Raw genomic sequence first — 23744 nt, forward strand, 5'->3', positions numbered from 1 at the left:
GTTGCCCATAGTAAAACCATAGCAAAGTGTAGTGAATTGGAAAGCCCTGAGGTATGGTAAAGCATATTAGAAAACAAGGTACAGAGAATGCATTGTATCACCATGGGAAAAATGTAACGTCTTGTTATTTTCCCCCATACACACTCATTCTTTACAGAATTTAATTGGAGGGTTTTAACAGATATTTTACTGGCAAGTACTGTAGCAATACAGAAATTCAAATTCAATTACGGATTGTATTCTCTCTCACACACACACACACACACACACACACACACACAGAATAAATTTGGTAGACTACAGAGATTTAAGCCTTTTGAGACCTTTAGTAAAATTGCTGTTTGACAGCATGTGAGATGAAATGGATCGTAATTGATAATCTTGCTTTAATCTTGCATTACTATTAAATGCATGGGATTACACCCTGCTCCAACCTTGAAATAGTTTTTTCAGTGTACAGCAGTACTAGAAATCATCGTGGCCGTGGCCCCTGTGTGTGCGCCTTTATTTTACAGCAAGACCTTACAATGTGTAACACGTTAAAATAAAAAAAGTATCCCAGGAGTTAAGAATACGTCGTCTAGGACTTGCGTTACCCGAGTGAATTAACTACAAAACAAAGTTAAACGTTGTTTTGTTTATTCCCCAAATAAATAGTACATAGACACACATTTTATTTATTTATTTATTTTGCATTGCTTGCCATTGCTGTTTCTTCTCAGTAACGTGGCCATAGACAAGCAAACGGAAACGGAAATTTAAACTTTAAACACTTAAAATAAAACAAAGGTGGAAATGGCGTTGTAAAATGAAGGTGAAACAAAACTCACCTTCTCGTTTTTTACATTCCACATAACAAAAGTCGCAACAAAAAATATATACCGTAATATCAGGGCTAGAAGTTAACTTTTTAAGGCAGAAGTGAGGATTTGCTACCTGCCTGGAAAGTAGGTAGCAAAATGGTATTATTTGGTAGCGGTTTATTCAGCTAATAATTATATATATAAAAATAATTTAAAAACAATAAACTCCTACCTACTGTTTTAAATAGACTGAATAACCCAAAATGTCATGTAGTAGGCCTATATTTAAATCAGAAAGTATTTATTAAAACCACTTGTGCTCAACTAAGTAATGGAACTAATGCAATTCCTTGTTGAAATGTATGTTGTTTTATCCCTAATTTCTACAAGAATGCAACCATATCTGTCATCTAAGCATCTGATATGCCATCAGTACGGTTAACTAGGTTATGTTTTATCGGTGCAAATCAAGTGCTATGAAATTATCCTCTTATACCTTCAGTTGTTGACTGAGATTTCGGTAACTAACAAATCATACGCACCTATAAAGACAGCGATTTAAAAAAAAATTAAATTAAATTAAAAAAAAAGTAAAAAAGTAACGTGTGCCACAATATTGTGTTGACCTTTTGATTTTTTTTTCTAAAGACCTTGAAATAGTCAATCTTTTTTTTTTTATCTCAAAACCGTTTGGAACGATTTATTTATTTAACCCAGCTTGTTATGCTACGTTCCATCCCGAAGTTCGCCAAGGTGGCGAAAGCTTTGAAAAATGTACATGTCAGATGAATCGTGTGCTGGTAGATGAATCAGTATTGTTTAGTTTGATTTCATTTTGCCCATTGAAAGCTCTTTAGCTTGATCACGTAACATATGCATACTACAAACGTTGTATTTGGCGGGAGGACAGAGGCTGTAATTAGAAACAGTCAGTGGACTGCGTTGCTTGTAAAAAAGAAAAAAAAAAACAAGAAAAAAAAAAAACACATGGCATCCAAACGGAAAATAATGTTATAAAACAAATTGTACAAACCAGTTACCAGAATCATGTTCCGAAAGATGTAGCCCAAGGAATACCAGTCACCCATGTACACACAACTAAAATATGACCGTGATACTGGTCACAGGGAGGTGAAGCAGTCATGGTTTCAAACATACCCTCTGGTCCCGAAAGAACATTTTCACAGACGGCAAACCACAAACACGTAGCTTCAAGATCACAGCTAAGTTTCACAGGGAAGCTGTATTAGCAATGGTTTCCCACTTTATGAAAGATACTAAATGTACGTGTTCACTCAAAAAAAAAAAAAAAAACACGAATACAGGTAATTATGTACGTGTTCACTCGGGGTCGGTCATATACTGCTGGGTAACGTATCAGAAAAATGCTACTGCATAAAAAAAAACTAGTAGCAAATTAAGACTTTTTGGTAGCAAAATGCTACCAAATATACATTAACATTGAGCCTTGATTTTTATACAATCTATATAAAAATCACTACATAACATTTTCAGAAAGTTGGGCACTGTTTAAGCGAGGCATTTCAGAATGACATGCTTGCCTTTTTTTTTATATGTCCCATGAGATTCTGGCTGTCAGACTTTTAGATAGGCTCAAGAGCTGCTGTGTTGATCCTGTGTTATATATATATATATATATATATATATTGTGTGTGTGTGTGTGTATATATATATATATATATATATATATATATATATATATATATATATATATATAGTGTATGTATATATACAGACGTGCTCAAATTTGTTGGTACCCTTACAGCTCATTGAAATAATTCTTCATTCCTCCTGAAAAGTGATGAAATTAAAAGCTGTTTTATCATGTATACTTGCATGCCGTTGGTATGTCATAGAATAAAGCAAAGAAGCTGTGAAAAGAGATGAATTATTGCTTATTCTACAAAGATATTCTAAAATGGCCTGGACACATTTGTTGGTACCCCTTAGAAAAGATAATAAATAATTGGATTATAGAGATATTTCAAACCAATTAGTTTCTTTAATTAGTATCACACATGTCTCCAATCTTGTAATCAGTCATTCAGCCTATTTAAATGGAGAAAAGTAGTCACTGTGCTGTTTGGTACCATTGTGTGCACCACACTGAACATGGACCAGAGAGAGCAAAGGAGAGAGTTGTCTGAGGAGATCAGAAAGAAAATAATAGACGAGCATGGTAAAGGTAAAGGCTACAAGACCACCTCCAAGCAGCTTGATGTTCCTGTGACAACAGTTGCAAATATTATTAAGAAGTTTAAGGTCCATGGAACTGTAGCCAACCTCCCTGGGTGCGGCCCCAAGAGGAAAATCGACCCCAGAGTGAACAGAAGGATAGTGCGAATGGTAGAAAAAGAACCAAGGATAACTGCCAAAGAGATACAAGCTGAACTCCAAGGTGAAGGTACGTCAGTTTCTGATCGCACCATCCGTCGCTTTTTGAGCGAAAGTGGGCTCCATGGAAGAAGACCCAGGAGGACTCCACTTTTGACAGTAAAACATAAAAAAGCCAGACTAGAATTTGCTAAAATGCATATTGACAAGCCACAATCCTTCTGGGAGAATGTCCCTTGGCGGATGCCAATTACTTTTGTCAGTTTCAAGTTATTTCAGAGAAAATTGTGCATTCTTCGTTTTTTGTGGAGGGGTACCAACAAATTTGAGCACGTCTGTATATATTAATCTTGCATATCACACAGAGCTCTTTTTCATTTGACATGTTCGAAATTGTAGCGCAACTTTGGGTGAGGTGGTAAATAAGTGTTAGGTATTTTTGTAATTTCTAGCGAATACGAACGAACGATCTGATTTTTGTACCCGAATACATGTCAAAAAATATTTGTTCGAATATTCGGATATTTGTCCAAGCACTAATTAAGACTGGCTCAATTCTTGTCTTGTACTTTAACATACTGTAAGTACCATCCCCAGTTTTGCTTTATAAAAAGGTAATAATAATTTTATGTAATGTATCCACTTTTAATGCATGTAATGAAATACTGTAGTCTGTACCAGTTCAAAGAGGCTGTACGATTTGTGTATTTGAATTTGGATGCTTTCCAAATACAGACAGTTGTACATGAACCCTGCTTATTTCTATCCTGAATATGTAGGCCTATAGTAGAAAATACCTTGATCCTGAAACTTAAAATCGTCTTACTCCTTAACCCTCTCTGTACTGGGATACTGGGAAGCAATGCCCCAAACTTTGTCCACGCTGGCCCTTCATACAAAATGCTTGTAATGTTTCTTTGTTTTAGGGGTAGGGGCTGTTGTATTATAGTGGAATCTAGTCTAGGATTTCCATAACTAGGAACCTATGTCTTCTCCATGGAAACCTAACGGACCAAATGAGCCTGACATACTGATCCAGAGATATGTACTGTACCTTTTTAAGTAATTAAATAAATCAAATTTGTACAATAAGAGCCAATAGGACACCAGGTTAAAGGGCATGCCCCCTAATAAGCCTGCTTACAGTACCGTTCACCTCCAAGAGCAGATTTCACTTGTATGTGTACAGTAGTCCAGGTCGGGGAGTATCAAATGCATTTATTTGTAAGTATCTTTTCCGCCACTGTGTCACTGTCCCCTTGGGCAGGTAATTTGACCTTATTTTTCAACAGTCTAACCCACATGTACTGTAGAAGTTCAGTGTGATAACAAACAAGACCCTGAACCCCTGGAAATGATTGCTTTGTAAAACTGATGGAGGTGGGTGAGTCACAAGCATCATATAAAGTTTTCAGAGTGAGATCACCCTGATCTGGATTACCCTTCCATTACCAAGATAAAAAAATATATATACAAAATTATATACGTTGTCCAGACGTTGAATTTTTTTTTTTTTTTTTTTTTGTTTTGTTTGTTTTTTGTCAGAGGAAGCCACAGTGGTATTAAATAAAGACCCTAGTTCAGCGCTCCAGATAAGGTTTTGGGTCTGGGAGTAATTTACGCTCTAATTTTGACACAGAGAGTAACAGTTATTTTCAGGGGGTAAAATGAAACATTACTTTGAAGTTATGAGTAATCTTAATAAATACTGTACAATCTTTAATGGTAATGGAGTAGGCATTAAAAAAGAACCTTCCATTTTAACTATAATGTTACTTTGAATTACTGTACAACCACTCGTGTGTTCTATGTTACTTATATTTTAATATTAAATTCTTAAACTCAGTGAACTTTAATATAAAGCCATACAGATAAATAAAATAAGGAAATGCATTAATAAGTTCTAAAAGTTTGTTTAATATTTTAGGCACCTTTTTTGCCTCCGACGATGGTTCCAGTTGGATTTGTAGCTGGACTGGGGTGTTTACGCTTCACCTGTATAGCTTATGCTTACTGTGATTGGCTGCAAAGACAACAGGGCTAGCCAGAGATTGGATAATGTTTTTTGGGTTGGTTTTGCTTGTAGTTTTAGGGGAGGCAGATGAGAAGCGCAGCAAAATTGCTATGCGTATTTTTACTCATAAAAATTTAATTTAGTGCATATTTCTGATTTTTTTTTAATGCATAAAACCGCAGCTTATGGACCGCTGCCCTAGTTACTGCATGTTAATGTGTGGAGCTTTAAACAACTTTTACGTAAAATGAATGTACTGTAGATCCTGAAGAAATATTGTTTGTAGATTCCCTGAACACCTACTTGTCTTGAGAAGGAACAGTTGCTTACTATTTTTTGCATGAGTTTTAACTAGAAGGGGGGACTTTTTTCTTTGTCCAGAAAACAGAGCATGAAATCCAGCATCACCCTTTTAAAGTAAAGAGAATATATTACTGTATGAAAGTTCAACTGTACAGTACAGGGTGACATGTTCCCTCTACCCTGCTAATTCTGTACTGATATGTAGCATTCATTGCAGTACAGGTACTGTAGCAACTGGTCTGCATTGTTGATTGTAGTCATTTGTCCTTGTCTGCAGTAGCAGACTAATGTTTTGAGTTATTTCCTAGGCCTCTTTACAGGTCAGCAGTGTTGAAGAAAATTCTAGTTCACTTACAGTATGAACTATTCTCTGTCCTTTTGTATTATGTTTGTATTACTGTACATTTCTCATGTGTTGTACACACTGCAATCTGTAGCTTTTGTCAGCTGGCATCCACAGGAAATGGTCCCTGTACTGTAGGGCTAGGCAGTTCAGAAGTACAGTATATTTAAACACTGAACAATACATTTGTGCATGTGTGCCCTTCCTAGGCTATTGTAAATGTACTGTTCTTCAGGAAGAGCAATCCAAAACATTTGCACTGTGTAAACAGTATGTTAAAGAATGGTATTCTCTTATAACTGTAGAAGATTATGGTTTATTTCTTTGTTTTAAAACTCATCATTTAATTTAATTTAAATTCAAGTGTATTCACTGAACATTCCTGTTGCTTACAGTAGTTGGTGGAAAATGCATTCTAACCTGAGACATTTGGGACCTACTGCTGGATTGACTTTATTGGAATGTACCTCTTGATTAAACTTTAATGATAAAGACATTTGGAATTTTATTCTAGGTACTGTAGATGCTGTTCCCAAGGTACATCATACATTTTAAGACTAAATATCCTGGAGTGTTGTGTGTTCACCTAGAATATTGTGTTCAGTTCTGGTCACCTCGTTACAAAAAACCAAAGGATATTGGTTTAAAAGGCATGCCGTATGCAGACAGGCTAAAAGAATTGAATCTATTCAGTCTTGAACAAAGAAGACTATGCGGTGATCTGATTCAAACATTCAAAATCCTAAAAGGTGTAGACAATGTCACACCCAGGGGACTTTTTTGACCTGAAAAAAGAAACAAGGACCTGAACAAAGAAACAAGGACCAGATGTCACAAATGGAGATTAGATAAAGGGGCATTCAGAACAGAAAATAGGAGGCACTTTTTTACACAGAGAATTGTGAGGGTCTGGAACCAACTGTTGTTGAAGCTGACACCCAAAGTTTGGTGTGCAAGGTAATCAAACATGCAATCTTCAGGTGTGAAAAAGTTATTGCCCCCCCTAGTTAACTCAAACCAATTAAAGGGATAATTAGGGTCAGCTGTTTGAGTACTTTGGTTATCAACCAGGCCTGATTTGGGCCAGCCCTGCCCAATATAAATCTGACTAACTGACTAACCATCAGAGTGAAGTTGTCAGCACACAGGTTCTAAAGGCACATCATGCCACAGACAAAATTAATTCCTGAAGACCTCTGGAAAAAAGTTGTTGATGCCTATCAGTCTGGAAAGGGTTACAAAGCCATTTCTAAGGTTCTGGGGCTCCACTGAACCACAGTCAGAGCCATATTGTCCAAATGGAAAAAGTTTGGGACAGTAGTTCCCAGGAGTGGCCGTCCTGCCAAAACCTCTCCAAGGGCAAGGCGTAAAATCGTCAAGGAAGTCACAAAGAACCCTAGAACAACATCCAGGGATCTGCAGGCCTCTCTCGCCTCGGCTAAGGTCAGTGTTCATGACTCCACCATCAGAAAGACACTGGGCAAAAATGGGATTCGTGGCAGAGTAGCAAGGCGGAAACCATTGCTCACTAAGAACAACATGAATGCATATGTATGTATATGTGTGTGTATATATATATATATATATATATATATATATATATATATATATATATATATATATATCACTTTGAAATGTAGAGGAGGCATTGCTTCCCTTGCTTCCTCTAAGGAGCCTCCACTGGTATTGTAGTGTTATTGTAAAGTATTTTTGATGTTTTCTATTAATTTGTTTTATCATGTTGACATTTGTTACCATGTAGTCAAAAATAACCTTTCTGGAATGTTGTAGTGTACCTGTAGTCTACTCTGGCTAAGAAAAAGGTATCACTTACAGTACTGTAAGTGTAATCAATTCTGGTTTCAAACCAATAGGGTACATGTACCATACTGTGGCACAGTTGTTTCTCGAGGTTTATTTTCCTTTTGTATGTTATGGAAAAGTGGTTGGGATTGTGTGTGTGTGCAGCAGAGGCCACATTCTAAAACAAATATATATTGCAGGGAACATTCCAGCTTTTAATACGTTTATTTATGTATTCATTATTAGAATGTGTTTTTTTTAAAGTGCGGTTGCCTTGTTGCTCGCCATTTTAATTGGAAGCAGATAGTCCCTCTGAGATATATGATATGGACTCAGGTCCTTATGAATAATAAACCATTCTCATCTTATGAGAAGGAGAAATAAGGTGTATTATTTCTGAGTATTGCCCTACAGCTGTTTTTTTAAGAAATGGAAATGCAGATCTCTTTATGGAACACTTACATTGAAAACTGTGTCTGCTGGATTCAGAATTACGTTGTTATACTCGGGAGCATAATATAGAATTACTAATGAAGACATAACATATCAAATACAGATTTTATTTTTCCATTCGGTCATTCCCCTTAGCTCAGGGGTGTCAAACTCAGTTCCTGGAGGGCTGCAGTGTCTTCTGGTTTTTGTTCCACCCAAGCTCTGAATTACTTAATTGGTCTAATTATTTGATTAACTGGACACATTTAACGCTTCTCTTCAGGCCTCAAAATGTTTCATAGGTAGCGTACCTTGAATCAAGTGCATTTTTAAAACCATCAAGTGTAAAAGACCTTGAAAAATATTAAATATGTCAAATTCAACAAATAATTATATCAATTATGTTAATTGAGAGCTTAAGTTGGAATGAAACCAGAAGACCTGTGGCACTCAAGGACTGGAGTTTGACACCTCTGCCTTAGCTGATACCCCGGGGATGTTTTGTTTTTGTTCACAAAAACTCCAATTTTATAGTATTTTTAATCTAAATACATTCCAGCTGATGTCTATTGAACAAAAATGAAGTACAGTACAGTTATTTGTAAAACCTAGTATGGAGCATACAGCGTTTTATATGCAGATGTTTGATTGGTTGAATATTTAATGGACCACCTGTCTCAAGGAATGACAGACCCAGATCTAGTGACAGCTCCAGATGGAAGCTTAGCAGTGTGGGACTTGATTAGATATCACCAATGCTCAAATGCCCAACACTTTCAATACTATTTTATGGAATTTTATGTAGTTTTTTAACTTTGAAGCCAAGCCTACAGCATGCTGTTAAAAAAAAAAAAAAAAAAAAAAAAAAAGTTGAATTGTCTTTATACAGTCATCTGTATGTTAAAATGAAACCTGCTCTGTGGTAATCTATTGAAAAGCTTTATAGTACAGTATATGTTAGCTGTTATTAAATAAATGCTGTTTTTGCTGTTTGTAATGGCCTGTCTCTTTTTTTCACAGAGGAAATTAAAGCAGAAACAGAAACTTTAAGGTAAGCTCTGCTTTTTTCTGCTTTTATAATTTTAGCTTTGTCTTGTAAACTATTGTGAGTTCCTGTTTTGTTAGTACTGTATGTGTCTTCATTTGCTTTTGGTTCCAATCTCTCCCAGCTGAAAAACAGCTAAGAGATGTCTTTTTTTATTGTAATGTCTTGATATTAAGTAGTACTTCAAGTCAACAATGTTTGTTTCATTCATTGAGGGAATTCTTGTTTATGGTTATATTTTTATGCACCCATTCCAAGCCCAAGTTAGTCAAGATCTGATTAAATTCTGTATACCATATACTAACGAATCCAGGCTGTTCAGATCAAGCTCATACTGATCCAATATCAAGTCTTGGTTGCCACAGGTTGCATATTTGTGTCTTGACACCTGCTTCCTTTTTGGATATGGGTATTGTACTACAGTAATCTGTTTGGATTACAATAATCCGTCTAAATAGTTTGGGTTGACCAAATTCTGCCAGCCAGAAATCCTAAATGGGGCTTACTGTCCCAGTTCAAATTGTTTTGATATCCCTTCTGTTGCTGTTGAATCCTTGCATCTTAGTTTGGCTGTGCTGGGTAAATGTTTTTATTAGTTACAGTACTGTAGATACAGCAGGCCTGTTCAAAAAGTGTTATTACCCATCATCTGAACCAAAAAAATGCAAATACAGTAAGATCCGTACTAGCGTTTTCAAAATGATTTGACCTATTAATTACTAGAGTATTATGTTTAAGGTCAACATAAGTGCCACTTTGGAGACAGTAAGTGATGTTGTGTCTACCATTCCATCACCCTTCACTGCGTTAGACTCTAACAGGGGAGGTCTGTGCTGACTGTCTGGCGCATTCGGGGGACTGCAGGAAGGGGGCAGCAGCCTCGTAGATCCTCCTGTCAGTCATGGCAGTGACACGGAGAGGTGGGGAAGAGGGTGTGTTGGCTTTCCTTCTCTCTGAGTGGCTGTGAGGCGGGCCTTGGGGGGATTACTCACCCTATAAGATAACGCTCTGGTGTTCCCTCAGCCTGCCCCTCTAAGATGAAACGAGCCAGCTGGCGGAAGCGCTGCTGCCGGACCGAGCACGGCCGGAGAAGAACGAGCACAACAAATAATTAATTAGAGAAAGAAAAGGATTTTTTAGGAGCGGGGCAGAACCCCGAATTGTACGAGCAGGTTGAGGGAATGGGTGAGCATAGGACGGAGACCCGGGCCGTGCGGATAGCGACGGTCGAGGGGTAACGCTGCCGAGTGCAGCACCTTTATTTTGTAGTTTTATTTACTGTGTTTTATTTTCCCTTTTTTTTTCGCTTTTTTCTTCATTATTATTTTTGAGCACTTGTATGTGCACTGGACTGTATACCAGTATTGGTAACCTTGTGGTCCTGTTTACTGTTGCCAGTATTCAGGCCACGGACAACAGCGCCCTCTGCAAGTAAAAATAAATCAGTGCGCCTGAGTGGCGTTACAAAACAAGTTCTATCTCTGTGTTAGTGAATTGCCCACCATGCTTCCACACACTCAAATGTTCAGATGAAGGTTGATACGTTTGTGCAACCAACCAAGCGAATGATCAGACAAGAAAAATAAAAAACAATTTTAAAGAGGATAAAATGTTAATTTGAAAAGGATACAATGTTGCACCAAAAGCATGAAAATATGAAGATAAAAAGAAAGATGACATTGTCTGTTGAAAGTTGATGCTAGTTTAATCCACTCTTGCTAATCCAAACTTTTTCTCTTCTTTATTTAGTCCTCCCCCTGGAGATTCCAAGACTAGCTCGGGCACTCTGCCGCCACTCAAATCAAAGGCAACTTTTATTGAAGCAGACAAGTACTTCTTGCCTTTTGAGTTAGCATGTCAGTCCAAATGCCCCCGGATAGTCAGCACATCTCTAGACTGTTTACAGGTCAGTACTCATTAACAACTGGCAGAAGAACTTGAATGTACCCCCCCCCCCCCCCCATTTGTTTTTACAAGAATTCCTGCTGTTTGGATTATAAAATCTAAATGAAGCTGTTAACCATTATCTGCATTGATTTGAAAACATGCAAAATAAAGCTTTGCTCAATAGGGACAAATGTGTGTAATAATTTGCTACATTTTATTCTCCATGCTCACACGTACTTGAGGGTACCATTTTTTTAGAAAAAAAGGAAAAATAGTAATGCTTACTATAGCTAACAAAGTGGTTGAAATAAAATTTTAAAAAATACATTAATTAAAAAAACTGTTAGTTGTATAGGTTCCATGTAAGCTCCCTTGTGCTTGAAGTTTTCTCTAGGCTGTATTTACTAAGGAGAGGAATCCTTATACTTCAACATTGTGGGCCCATATATGTTTAAAGTTTGGCTTTTTTTAAAAACAGTTTTATAGTAAGTCTTCAGTATATTTTTTAGCAAACATCTGGCTGCAGTAAATATCCTCCAAAGACAGTTGTATTTTTAAACAAAGTTGAATGGTAAGACAGACTGCACGAGAGATAAACAGTAAGTAATAAATATATTGTAAAAAACAAAACCTTGTTTCAATATGAATTGTATGCTCTGTATCTTGGTAAGCTTTGGTAAATATCCTGTGTGTGTGTTTCTCGAATAAACATTTTGCTCTTTCCGTCTTTTAGAAACTAATTGCTTATGGACATCTCACTGGAAGCGCCCCAGATAGCACAGCACCTGGAAAGAAATTAATTGACAGAATAATCGAGACCATATGTGGCTGTTTTCAAGGTCCGCAGACCGATGAAGGTGTTCAGCTGCAGATTATAAAGGTTTGCTTCCTTTCACTGGGTATGACAACAGGATTGAGATCTTTTCACCACAGGGGTGGACATGGTTATTGTGTTGAGAATGGGGTCCGACGGTTGCTCTCAGCTTTCTAAATAGAGCTTGATATGTTTGTTCTGAACTGTCTTGCAGTATAATGCTGCAGACCATCTCGGTTGTTTTTAGCTTAGCTGAAACTGTTTTCTACATAATGCAACATTGCTGAACTTGTGTTGCCCGCACTCATTCCCAGACAAGCACACCTAGCCGAATTGAAGGGTGCCACGAGGGCTGAGGTGCTGTTTGTCACTTAGAAAAAGCTGCCTTCTGTTTTGTTTTGTTTTTTTATATTTGCCTTGGTGTTTGCAATGATTCGAAGAGGTTTGGGGTTATGCTGCTCTGATATTGAGAATTTTTTTTTAAATAACTCAATATCACACAACAGAACCAGTGAAAATGTTTGCAAACACTGAAAAATTCAAAGGGAAATACACCGTGATTTAAAGCTACCTGCTCTTGCATGTTCTCCAACAAAGTTATCCAGCTCAAGACAAATGGTGGCCTTTTATGTCAATCAAGCTTGCAGTAAATGACAAGCTTGCAGTAAACTGTTAAACTGAAAAGCATGCTTATACACGCTCTTCAAACAGTCCTTAGCATTTTTTGAACAGGACCAATGTCCTCAGACAGAGATTACAAATAATTATGATTACGAAATCCGTTTTTTTTTTTAATTTCGATTGCAAAATGTAGGATTATAAAGTCTGGATCACTGTTCAGATTACAAGGAGACTTCCTAATAAGGGTTGTACTTTCTAAACAGCATGTATATGGCAGTATATGCCCTTGCAAAATAGTATTATTTGATTATTTAGGACAGAAATGCAGGTACTATTATTTTATTATACACTAGGAACTTTTCCAGCAAAAATAAACATTTTTAGTGTACATCGTTTTCAGTTGTTTTTTGCTCTACTTCCTAGGCTTTGCTTACAGCAGTAACTTCTCAGCAGATAGAAATTCATGAGGGAACAGTTTTGCAGGCTGTAAGAACATGCTACAATATCTACTTGGCCAGCAAGAATCTTATCAATCAAACAACAGCCAAGGCTACTCTTACCCAGATGCTGAATGTCATATTTGCACGAATGGAAAACCAGGCAGTAAGTAACTTTTTTCTGAAATCATGTTTTAAATACTGGTGAAAAATTGCTTTCTAATTTTATTTTAATTATATATATATATATATATATATATATATATATATATATATATATATATATATATATATATATATATATATATAATTTTAAATAACGCCCCTTTTCCTCACAATGTATCTTACTAATCACAAGATTTATTGACATCAAGAAAAAAAGACAGCTAAATGTAAAGAGCTGTCTCGAAATGCTTGAACAGATATCTTGTAGTTGAGTTTGAATTGGCTTGCGTTTGCATTGGTAGAAGTTATGACAAGGAAGACTTGTTTTAAAAAGTGTTTTGCTGCTTGTTGTTGCTTTTCTTATGTTTGCTTATTTACAGATCCTAGATTGTTACGGTATGTTTTGAATATTAATGCAGAAGGTTTTTGAAATCCTGTATTCAGTGAGGAGACCTGGAAAAGCTGTGTTTTTTTTTGTTTATCTATAAATGCACAATGTAGTAATGACCGCGGCCACTAATGTAGAACATTGAAATTACAGTTCATGTGTACAATACAGTATGTTTTCTTGAAGTTTTGCATTATCATGCTAGAATTGTAAGTGCTATTACTAAGGTGGGTAACATGGGGACATCAATTAATGAGTTAGTACATCTAGGAAATCTATTTTGTAATCCTTCAAATCAACTGTTGAAACGAGAGACAAGGGCCCCACAATGGAGCCCCATTGCTCTGTAGCACAAAACAAGTGTATCATCTCCACATTGAATAGATCTCCTAACTATCAAATATAAAATGACAAGAAAATAAATGTTCCATTCTTGAATTTAAAGCTGTAGCTTGTGGTTAACCATTTGATATGCAAACTGCATTTGTCTATTAAATATATAGCTGCTGAGGAACAGTGCTGGGAAAACAGTTAATCCATTGTGACTTAATTATTTCAGTAGAACAGTTATGTGTCTTTGTGTTTCCCAGACATATTTGTTGTGTTTTAAACCTGGAACTTGTGCTTGTTTGCTATGGTATAATGTAATTCTGTGATTATGTTGGGATTGGAAAACTGTGGGTGTTGGGGTTGTTGGGTTCCTGTCTTAATTTCAGTGGTTTTAACTATCGGGGGAAACAAAAATAACATTACTATCAATTACATAATTCCAGCAGGACTGAGTATTGTTGTTTGTGACTGGCCTGTACCTGTGTAACAGCCCCAAAGATTTGTTCTTTTTTCTATTATCTTGCCTACAAAGCTTGATGCATTTTATCATGGTTTTTAGTTGGTGGCTGATGAATCAGGAGGACTTTTCCTGTACTCCTCTCATGTATTATCTTGTTTTGCATTTTTTGCTTGACTGTGTATATATCCAGCTCCAAGAGGCCAAGCAAATGGAGAAGGAGAGACACAGGCAACATCATCTGCAGCAGTCCCCAGTTAGCCAGCATGAGCCTGACTCCCCGCAGCTCAGACAGCTGAAGGAGCAGCCAGTGAAGCAGCTACCTCAGGAACCTGTAGGAGAGCCGGAGCTCCCCGCTAATGAGGCGGAGAAGAGCGTCCACGAAGACACTGAGCCAGAAAACGGATCTGAGTTCTGCAGTGCAGAAAATGAGCAAACTGAGGCTGATCAGGCTACAGCAGCAGCAGAGGGTAACAAATTGATCCTCTCTCTCTCGCTCGCTCGCTTGCTCTCGCTCGCTCTCTCTCTCTCGCTCGCTCTGTCTCGCTCGCTCTGTCTCGCTCGCTCTTTCTCTCTCTTGCTCACTCTCTCTCTCTCTCTCGCTTTGGAAGATTCAATTCAGGCTGGAGGCAGTTGCAGTATAACCCAGTGTTAACAATACAAGCCCTTGTTACATACAGTAGCAATGCTTATCTTTAGTGGTTTCAGGTTAACACTACGTTAATGGAAGTTAAGTGTTTATTACAGGGGAAAAAAAAAAAAAAAAGTTTTTGCACAGCTGAAGTATTTAAACACCATGGCGAGTGACTCTGACAGTTACCTTTTTCCTACTATTGCTACTTTTTCCTACTATTTGTATAAGTTTTTGTTTCCAGATAATACACTGTGCGTGTGTGTTTACTGTACAAATATTAAAGACACATTATAGTAGATGTATCATATATGTGGTTAGTCCTTACATGCTGTATACAGATCATGTTGCTTTCCCATATACAGGATATTGCTCCTACAGTACACCATCTAAGTCAGTTGAACCATAGCAACCGTCCATGTAATGTAAGTTATGGTAGTATTTCTTTCTAAGAGAGTGCATTGCCTCACAGATAAGTGCTTTTATCTTTGTTTCATATTGAACAGCATGTTCCTTTTGAAGCTGGAAAGTCTTTTGTCTCCTAAACTGGATCATAGATAATTTTCCTTCCTTTTTTTAAGGTTTGTCTAAACAGGATGGAGGCGACATTGATGGGAGCGACACTCCAAATTATGAAGAAAAGGCACAAGAAATTGTACAGAGGATTCTGCAGGAAGTAGTAAAAACTGTCGTAGGAGGTAGTTGCCGGTTGCCATATGTTTATTTCTAGAAAAGAATAACGTTCTTTAATTACCTGTGATTGTGGAACTCCAGGGGAAGTGTTAAAGTACATTTTTAACGGATAGCTGAACAGATGTGGACTAATCTATGTGAGATCTAACGTAACATAAAAACACTTTGCATTAAAAATGCATTTACTTCAGTATTTCCGTATATATTTCTTCTATTGTTCGTTATTTTTTGTTTGTATTCATTTTAGGTTCCTTTGCATTAAAGAAAGTCAGCATGAGCTCTGCTTTCTCTTTAGTCTTTGTTTCAGTTTGTGTGTTCAGTTGAGCAGGTGTAATATTTATCTTGAACTGTGGTTGGTCTGTAAAACTACTTTAGCCTGGTTAGTCAAGGCGCCAGTATTTTACAGTTTGAACTTTAATGAGGTTTTCTGCGTGTAGATTCTGGAGAAAGTCCTGGTGGGAACGGAATTGTGGAGAGCACCACTGGAATGCTGGAGGATGAAACTGGATTAGGCAATGACAATGAGAATGTCCATGCAAATGGAATCCCTGGAACTCCCATCTCGGCAAGCTACACTCCGTCCCTCCCCGATGACAGACTGTCTGTTTCTTCGAATGACACTCAGGTGCACTTATCATTCTAAATCCTCAAGAGTCATTTAAATACACGTTAAGACAGTGTTTTATTATAAGAAGCAATAATAATATTTTCACCATCGTTTTTTTTTAGTTGGGTTTTGTTAGCGTTATGATGAGAAGTGTGAAGTGTCAGTACCAGAAAGCCTTTTCTTTTTGCTAGTAAAGATTAGCAAGATACACAGAGATATATTTTTCGTTATCCGGACAAGTGGTGTTAAATGCCTTAGTTTTGCAAAAGGGCTTTTTCTAAGTTCTCTTTTCCTCCTTAGGAATCTGGAGTTACAACAGGACCGTCTCCTGGTGCCAAGTTCTCCCACATTCTACAGAAAGATGCCTTTTTAGTCTTTAGGTCCCTGTGCAAACTTTCTATGAAACCGCTCTCAGACGGACCTCCAGATCCAAAGTGAGTCCCGTATTGTTCTTAGGCTCATTTGTTGTGTTTTAGTTATTTAATTTAATTTAATAAAATAAACAAACCATATGCTTTTAGCAGCCCTAATGTGGTTGGCTATATACATTAGTTGAAGTCAGCTCAGTTCATTTGAGCACTTTTACTTGTTTTCCAATGTTATTTATTCATCCTCAAAATTGTCTAAAGTAAGATGTTCAAACATAATTTTCTGTTCTTCTCAGTGTCTTTAATCTATTATTTAAGCTCTGCTTACTTGACAATATGTGCTGTTTTATAGTCTATTCTTAAAATGACATTACTTAGAAAAATAAATTTGAAGTGCTTGAGCAAAAATGATTAGCATTAGCAAGATCCAGTTTATGTATGTGGTGCTATGACCAATTGTGTATTCAAAGGGATTATGTATGCACATTTATTCAAAAAAATAAACTTTAATGCGTCACTTTAACCAGTACATCTTTTTCTTTGGATAAAAATGGTTTGCGATTGGAAGGGATGTTTCCTTAGCATGAGATGTTATCTGCAACATTTCCTATTTTTAATAATTGCAATCAGTATTTACCTCTGTACACAACTGCACTAAAACAGTCTTAACCCAGAGACTGCAAAATAATTGCTGTATCATTTCTCAGTACTGCAAACATAACAAAATAAAACCACTTCACTTAGAATACTGAAGTTCTACTACCCGGATTTCTGGCATTGCTGTTTATTGTTAATGTTAGGTCATTCCTTATATTAAATAACAAGAATCACATTATTCATTATTCCTATTATGTGTAATTGTAATGTATATCTAAGCCTTGGTAATATGTTTTACTTGAATGAAATGAAAGGGTAGCTACAGTGAACCAGGTTTATTGTCTTCGGTGGATGCCTTGCAATAGCTACATGAAGGTATTTACATTTGCCAGAATTCTGCAAATTGAAGGAATACATTGTAGTGTCTTGACTTGGTTATTATCCTGTTTAAATATGGTTTATGTCATTATTACTGTTTGTTCACTCAGATTTTTGACGGGTTTAATAACATCAGCAGTATATTTGCACTTCAATTTACTGCTTTAGTATGAATAAATTACCAGTGCACACTAGTGTTCACTTTCATACTGGCCTTATTACATAAATTCATCCTTAGCTTTGGTCAGCCAGTCTCAAAGGTAAAGATGTAATTAAAAAATAACTAATGCCAAATATCCAGTGCAAATGAAGATATCATTATGGGACAGAGAGATAATGTTCTCTGTATAGAAATGATGTATCCTTCAATTATCATTTAGGCATACTTTTTTAAAAACTTCAAAAAAACTTCTTGTAGGCACTTTTTTTTTCCTTCTGGATTGCCATTAACATATTAACTTGAGGCAGTACTGTACTTTTCACTTAATACTAGCTGCAAGTACAACTGCATTGGTTCTAGAAAAACAGTGCAGCTTTTGAAACACTCAAATAGTTAGGGTTTGAAGTACTTGGATAAAACCCCATCACTATTACTAGCAACTGCTCAAACGTGCAAGTAATAGCTGCAGAGTTTATAGCGTCCTGCCACAGGGCCACACAGTGGATGAGCTCGACACAAATATGATTCTGTTTATTTCATGTCTGTTCTTTTGTGTTAATACATTGTATCTTTGACAGTGAAGTATTTGAACTTGAACCTGAAAATGTTCCAGTACTAGTTATTACAAGCTTGAGGTATAGTAAGAAGAGTCGGCTGATGAGATGTAGACATTAAATGGGTTAAAGCTAGTTTCCCATTACATCAAGTTGTTGGCCTTTGGTTTCCTATTTTAAATTCATGTTATCAAGCAGGCAATCAATCAATCAATCTATTTTATATAGCGCCTTTCATAGTGGACCACCATCACAAAGTGCTTTACAAGATGCAGTAACAACAAGGAAATCCATACTACTTTAATTACAGTGGAAAGTGCATAATACATGAAATAGTAGCAGCAACACAGCAGTTATCAGACTTGGAGCATGGAAAGCAAGAGAGAACAGGTGGGTGTGCAGTCGGTTTATGGTACGTGCCGGGAGACCACCATATAGAGAGTTGCAGTAGTCGAGTCGAGAGGAGACAAGTGCATGACAAAGTATCTCTGCATGCAGGAGGTAAAGGTAGGGAGGACTTTGGAGATGTTTCAAAGATAGTAGAAGGAAGATTTGACGACGGAGGAGATGTGGGCATCAAAGGAGAGGTTGCTGTCAAGAAGTACACCAAGGCTTTGTACTGTGGGGGAAAGCAGCAGCAGACAGTTTCCAAGGTTCAGGGCAGCTATATAAATTATATTCTTAAGTTGAGTTTTAGATCCTACTATGAGTTCAGATTTGCTAGTGTTCAGCTGAAGGAAATTGGCAGACATCCAGGCCTCGATGGCTTGAATGCAAGCCGAGAGCCGGACCATGGCAGAGGGGCTTCCAGGGTCGAGTTTTAAGTAGAGCTGGGTGTCGTCAGCATAGGAGTGAAACATGAGGCTGTGTTGGCGGATGAGGTGACCCAAGGGAAGCATGTAGATATTGAAGAGAAGGGGCCCAAGAACAGAACCCTAGGGGACGCCACAAGTGACATGGTTTGCAACGCCACTGCGTCCAGCATAGAAAACAGACTGCATGCATCCGGATAGGTAAGTGGACATCCAGGAGAGACAGGAGAGCACAGAGGGAGCACCAGCATCAGCATTGAGCAGGAGATCATTCACAATCCAGAGCAGAGCAGTTTCAGTACTGTGATGCGGCCAGAAACCAGACTGTAGAGATTCAAGCAGCTTGTTGTCAATGAGATGTTTCATTAGCTGACTGGCTGCAACCCTTTTGAGAGTTTGAGAGAAAGGGGAGATTGGAGATGGGACAGAAATTAGATAAGTCAGCCGGGTCAAGGGAGGGTTTTTGGAGTACCGGCGTAACTCAGGCACGCTTAAGGGCAGCAGGAACCAAGCCAGAGTCCAGGGACAGGCTGAGAGTGTGCATAATGGAGGGAGCAAGATCAGAAGCACAGAGACGGACAAGGTTAGTCGGCCAGGGGTCCAGGGGGCATGTGGCAGTAGTTGATTTCAACAGTAAGCCGGAAACATCAGCAATGGAGAGAGGAGGGCAGGAGGAGAGGGCAGGAGGGGCAACCGGAGGAGCGTCAAGGTGGTCAAGTAGTAAACTGGGTTTGTGGTGGGCGAGCGTAGAATAGATGTTGCCGATTCTGTTCCGAAAGAAAGAGCAGAAATCATGACAGGTAAGAGAGGAGGATGAATGGGAGATGGATCTGTCGGTGGCTGGATGTAGGATTTGGTCAATAGTCTTAAAGAGAACATTGGGTTTACCGTGTCTCATAGCTATGATTTCAGAGAAGTACTTCACCCTAGCCGCAGCAAGCGCACGCCTGTAGCTCGCAAGACGGTCGGTCCTGATCTCCTGTGTGAACCGTTAGTCCAGACGACCTCCACTTGCGCTCAAGCTTGCAGCATGCAGACTTAAGCAATCGAAGTTCGAGGGTGTACCATGGGCAGTTTCGATCTTTCTTGACGGTTCTGGTTGTAAGCGGGGAAACAGTGTTGATGATGAGTAAAGGTGGTGTTGTAGAGGGTCACCGCATCATCAACTGAGGACAGGAGAGTACCAGTTAGAGGGGATGCAAAGACAACATTCTGAGAGTTTCAGAGGATTCAGCAGATTCTTGGGACAGAAGGAGATAACAGTATCAGTAGTGGAGGAAGGAGCAGGGAGATTAATATTAGTAGCGATTAAGAAATGGTCAGAGAGAGATATCTGAGACCGAGAGATTGGAGATATCAAGGCCCCTGTTGATAAGCAGGTCCATGTTGTGTCCTCGGGTGTAAGTGGGGACATTGACAGATTGAGAGTCCAAGACAGTTTAGAATTGTGTTGAAGTCGGTCTCTAGGGGGGAGGAAGGCAAGTCAACATGAATGTTGAAGTCACCTAGGAGTAGGATTTTGTCAGTAGAAGTGCAGACGAGGGAGAGGAATTCTGAAAACTCAGCAATAAAAGCAGAGTTGCTCTTAGGTGGACGGTAGATAACAGCAAGGGTGAGGGACATGGGAGAGGGGAGCTTGATGGCGAGATGCTCAAATGAAGAAAAGGCAGGCATTGAAAGAACTGAGGAAGCGAGCACAGAATTTGCAATAACAGCAGTGCCCCCGTGTGGCGGGGTGTCCTGCCCCTACATATTTATTTATTATTATTTGTATTTTTGTTTGCGGCACAGATAAAAGCGCTGCATCTTTTGTTATTGTATTTATATTTTAAAAACCTTGTGAGGATGCGTGGCTGATCAGCTACTGATTATTTAACTAGCTGACAGTCACGCATCCTTACTAAACGCGTGCAGACTGTGGCCAAGGGGTAATAGGATAATTAACAGCTAGTTAACCCCTCGGCCAGAGTATAAGAACCTGCAGCTGTCCGTGCTGCGGGGGAGAGTGTACAGCGGAGAGTACGGGGAGCGGAGAGAGAGGAAAATAAATAAATAAACAACTACTAAGTATCGTGCTGGGTTAAAACCAGCATGCTTATTTGTTTCTATTTGTTTGGCCAATGCGCCTTTTTGTTTTGTGTTTTGTTGTTTGTTTAAATCTTTTGTTTTATGATTTAATAAAAGCAGCTGAACGCCATAGCGTTTCAGCTTTCACCCACCCATCCACTGTTTTGTTTCTGGTACTTCCTGGTCCGTGACGTCACCACACCTCACCACTGCAAGCCATTCTGCCACACCCCGCCTCGGCCAGTGAGGCGAGGTTTGTCAAAGAGGGAATAGCCCTTTGGGGTGGCTAGATGCAGAGAGTGCATGTTTACAGAATGTCAGGTTTCAGCTATACAGAGAAGATCAAGATTGGTATTGATTATAAGTTCATTGAGAAGCAGAGATTTGTGACCATTGAAAAAGGAGATTTTCAAGTTTGTAGCATGCAGCTTAGGGGAGAAGGAGTTAGTAAGGGTATGTGCAGCAGGTACTTACCAGTGTTCATTCTGGGAGTGGAGAACGAGTGGGCCTGCTTTGTCCAGGGGATCCAGACGTTAGGTGCTAAGGTTGGAATGAGGCCTCTTGTTGCCATTAGGAGGGATTTGGAAAAGGTCCTCGCTCTGCCTGTCCTTGCTCAGACTGCCGATTCAAACATCAACATGATTTCCAGCCAAGGGAAGAAGCAGATACCACACGTGTTTGCAGATTATGATCTCAAAATTAAGGACTTTAAAGAGAGCTGGTGATCGGAATACTAAAAGTTATATAGTGCACTGTATTCAATTAATACAACTCATGTTGTTTTAGAACAAAGCATTTAACCTTAAACTAGAAAATAATCCCTCAGATGTTTCCTCCCTGGAGGAAATTATTGATCTGTTTATTATATTATATCCCTATATACAATTATTATTACTACTACTACTACTACTACTACTACTACTACTACTACTACTACTACTACTACTACTACTACTACTAATAATAATATAATAAATAATATAGATCTCTGATTTTTTAATGGGTGGCAGTATTATATCATTTAAAATACTGTTAAAGTATTCGTAGAGGGTTCCAAAATATTTAACTAAACAAAAAACTTTTTAGATAATAGGAATATTTCTTAATTATGGTTTTCTGTCCCAATAATGGAAAGATTTGTGTAATCTGTACCACCCCTGTTTGTTTTTATCAGTTTGACTTTTCTTCAACCCACTGGGGCAACACTAGTAATTATTTCTTATTTCAATGTAAAGAGTACAGTGTAGAAAATGGAGGAAAGAGTAGCAAGTGGATCTTCATTTTGTAATGTAAACTGTAGACTACAAACTCATAACTTGCAGGAAGACATTAGGAGAAAAAAAAGTGTAAACTACAAGAATGATATATATATATATATTCATCGACAGCCCTAATTTTATATATATATATATATATATATATATATATATATATATATATATATATACATATATATATATATATATATATATATATATATATATATATATATATATAATTAGGGCTGTCGATGAATTGAAGTTAACTTCTGCGATTAACGCAATTCGGCACACCATACTTCATTCCCGGCTGCGGCAACATTGGATTGAGTGTCTGAGTGCAGTTGTTGTTTAATAGAAAGTTAGTCACTGAACCACTTAATGGAGCAAAGCACTAAAAATGAATGGGAGGTTTATTTATTTTTTTAAACATTCTGACGGCTCATTGGACAGAAAGATGCTTACTTGTCTACTGTTAAGGGAGTTCCTGTATCACACACGAGTACATCTAGTCTGCTGCGTGCCTTCACTTCTCAGAATACACGAGCAGCTCTTCTGCTACAGACAACAACAATACAACAACAAATTAAAATTCAGGATCGCTGCAAGCCCATGAATCAAGCTAAGCATGATAATATAAGACTTTGTATGTGTGTGTGTGTGTGTGTGTGTGTATTTTATATATATATATATATATATATATATATATATATATATATATATATATATATATCTCTCACACACAGTCACCTCCAAAATTATTGGCACCCTTGATAAATATGAGCAAAAAATATAAAATAAACAACACAGGTAATGAGTTATATTTTATGCTAAAATATATGGGAAAACCATATTCTTTTATTCTAATACAATTGCTCAGAGAAAGTTTTTCATTAACAAGTAATAACATTTTTTTCACAAAAAGATAGGTGCCAGAATTATTGGCAGCCCTAAAGATTCTTATAAATAAAATCAAACTAAATTAAATCTGCATTAACATTCTACTTCAAGTTCATCTGAGTCTTAAGGAACTGTATTGTGGCCTTCCATGGCTTCCTGTTTCACTGGGGTATAAAAATGAGGTAACACACATATGAAATCCATTTGTCATCCATCACCATGGGGAAAGGCAAAGAACTCACAAATGAAAAGAGACAAATGGTTGTTGACCTTCATAAATCAGGCAATGGGTACAAAACAATAGCTAAAAAAACTAAATATACCACTTACCACTATTAGGGCAATAATTAAGGAGTTCAAAACCACTGGAACAGTGGTAAACTTGGTAACAAGTGTATCTTGTCCCCACGCATAGCGAGGCAGATGGTTCAGGAGGCAAAGGGAAACCCAAGGGCCACAGTTGGAGAATTGATAGAAAAAAACTTACATCCTGTTAATACATTTGTTTAAATGGTTTTGCT

At 37.7% G+C, this 23744-nt stretch overlaps 1 protein-coding gene across 1 annotated transcript in view; it reads left to right on the forward strand.

The window, feature by feature from the left end:
• Positions 1-23744, forward strand: part of LOC117394407 (brefeldin A-inhibited guanine nucleotide-exchange protein 1) — a 74374-nt gene that overhangs the window by 20570 nt on the left and 30060 nt on the right. Inside the window, exons 2-9 of the mRNA XM_033992645.3 lie at positions 9074-9104; positions 10848-11004; positions 11719-11865; positions 12844-13023; positions 14391-14667; positions 15410-15526; positions 15959-16146; positions 16429-16562. Coding sequence (XP_033848536.3) covers positions 9074-9104; positions 10848-11004; positions 11719-11865; positions 12844-13023; positions 14391-14667; positions 15410-15526; positions 15959-16146; positions 16429-16562 — 1231 coding nt within the window. The remainder of the gene's footprint in view (positions 1-9073; positions 9105-10847; positions 11005-11718; positions 11866-12843; positions 13024-14390; positions 14668-15409; positions 15527-15958; positions 16147-16428; positions 16563-23744) is intronic.

The sequence above is a fragment of the Acipenser ruthenus genome, chromosome 3, assembly GCF_902713425.1.
Source record: "Acipenser ruthenus chromosome 3, fAciRut3.2 maternal haplotype, whole genome shotgun sequence".
NCBI lineage: Eukaryota > Metazoa > Chordata > Actinopteri > Acipenseriformes > Acipenseridae > Acipenser > Acipenser ruthenus.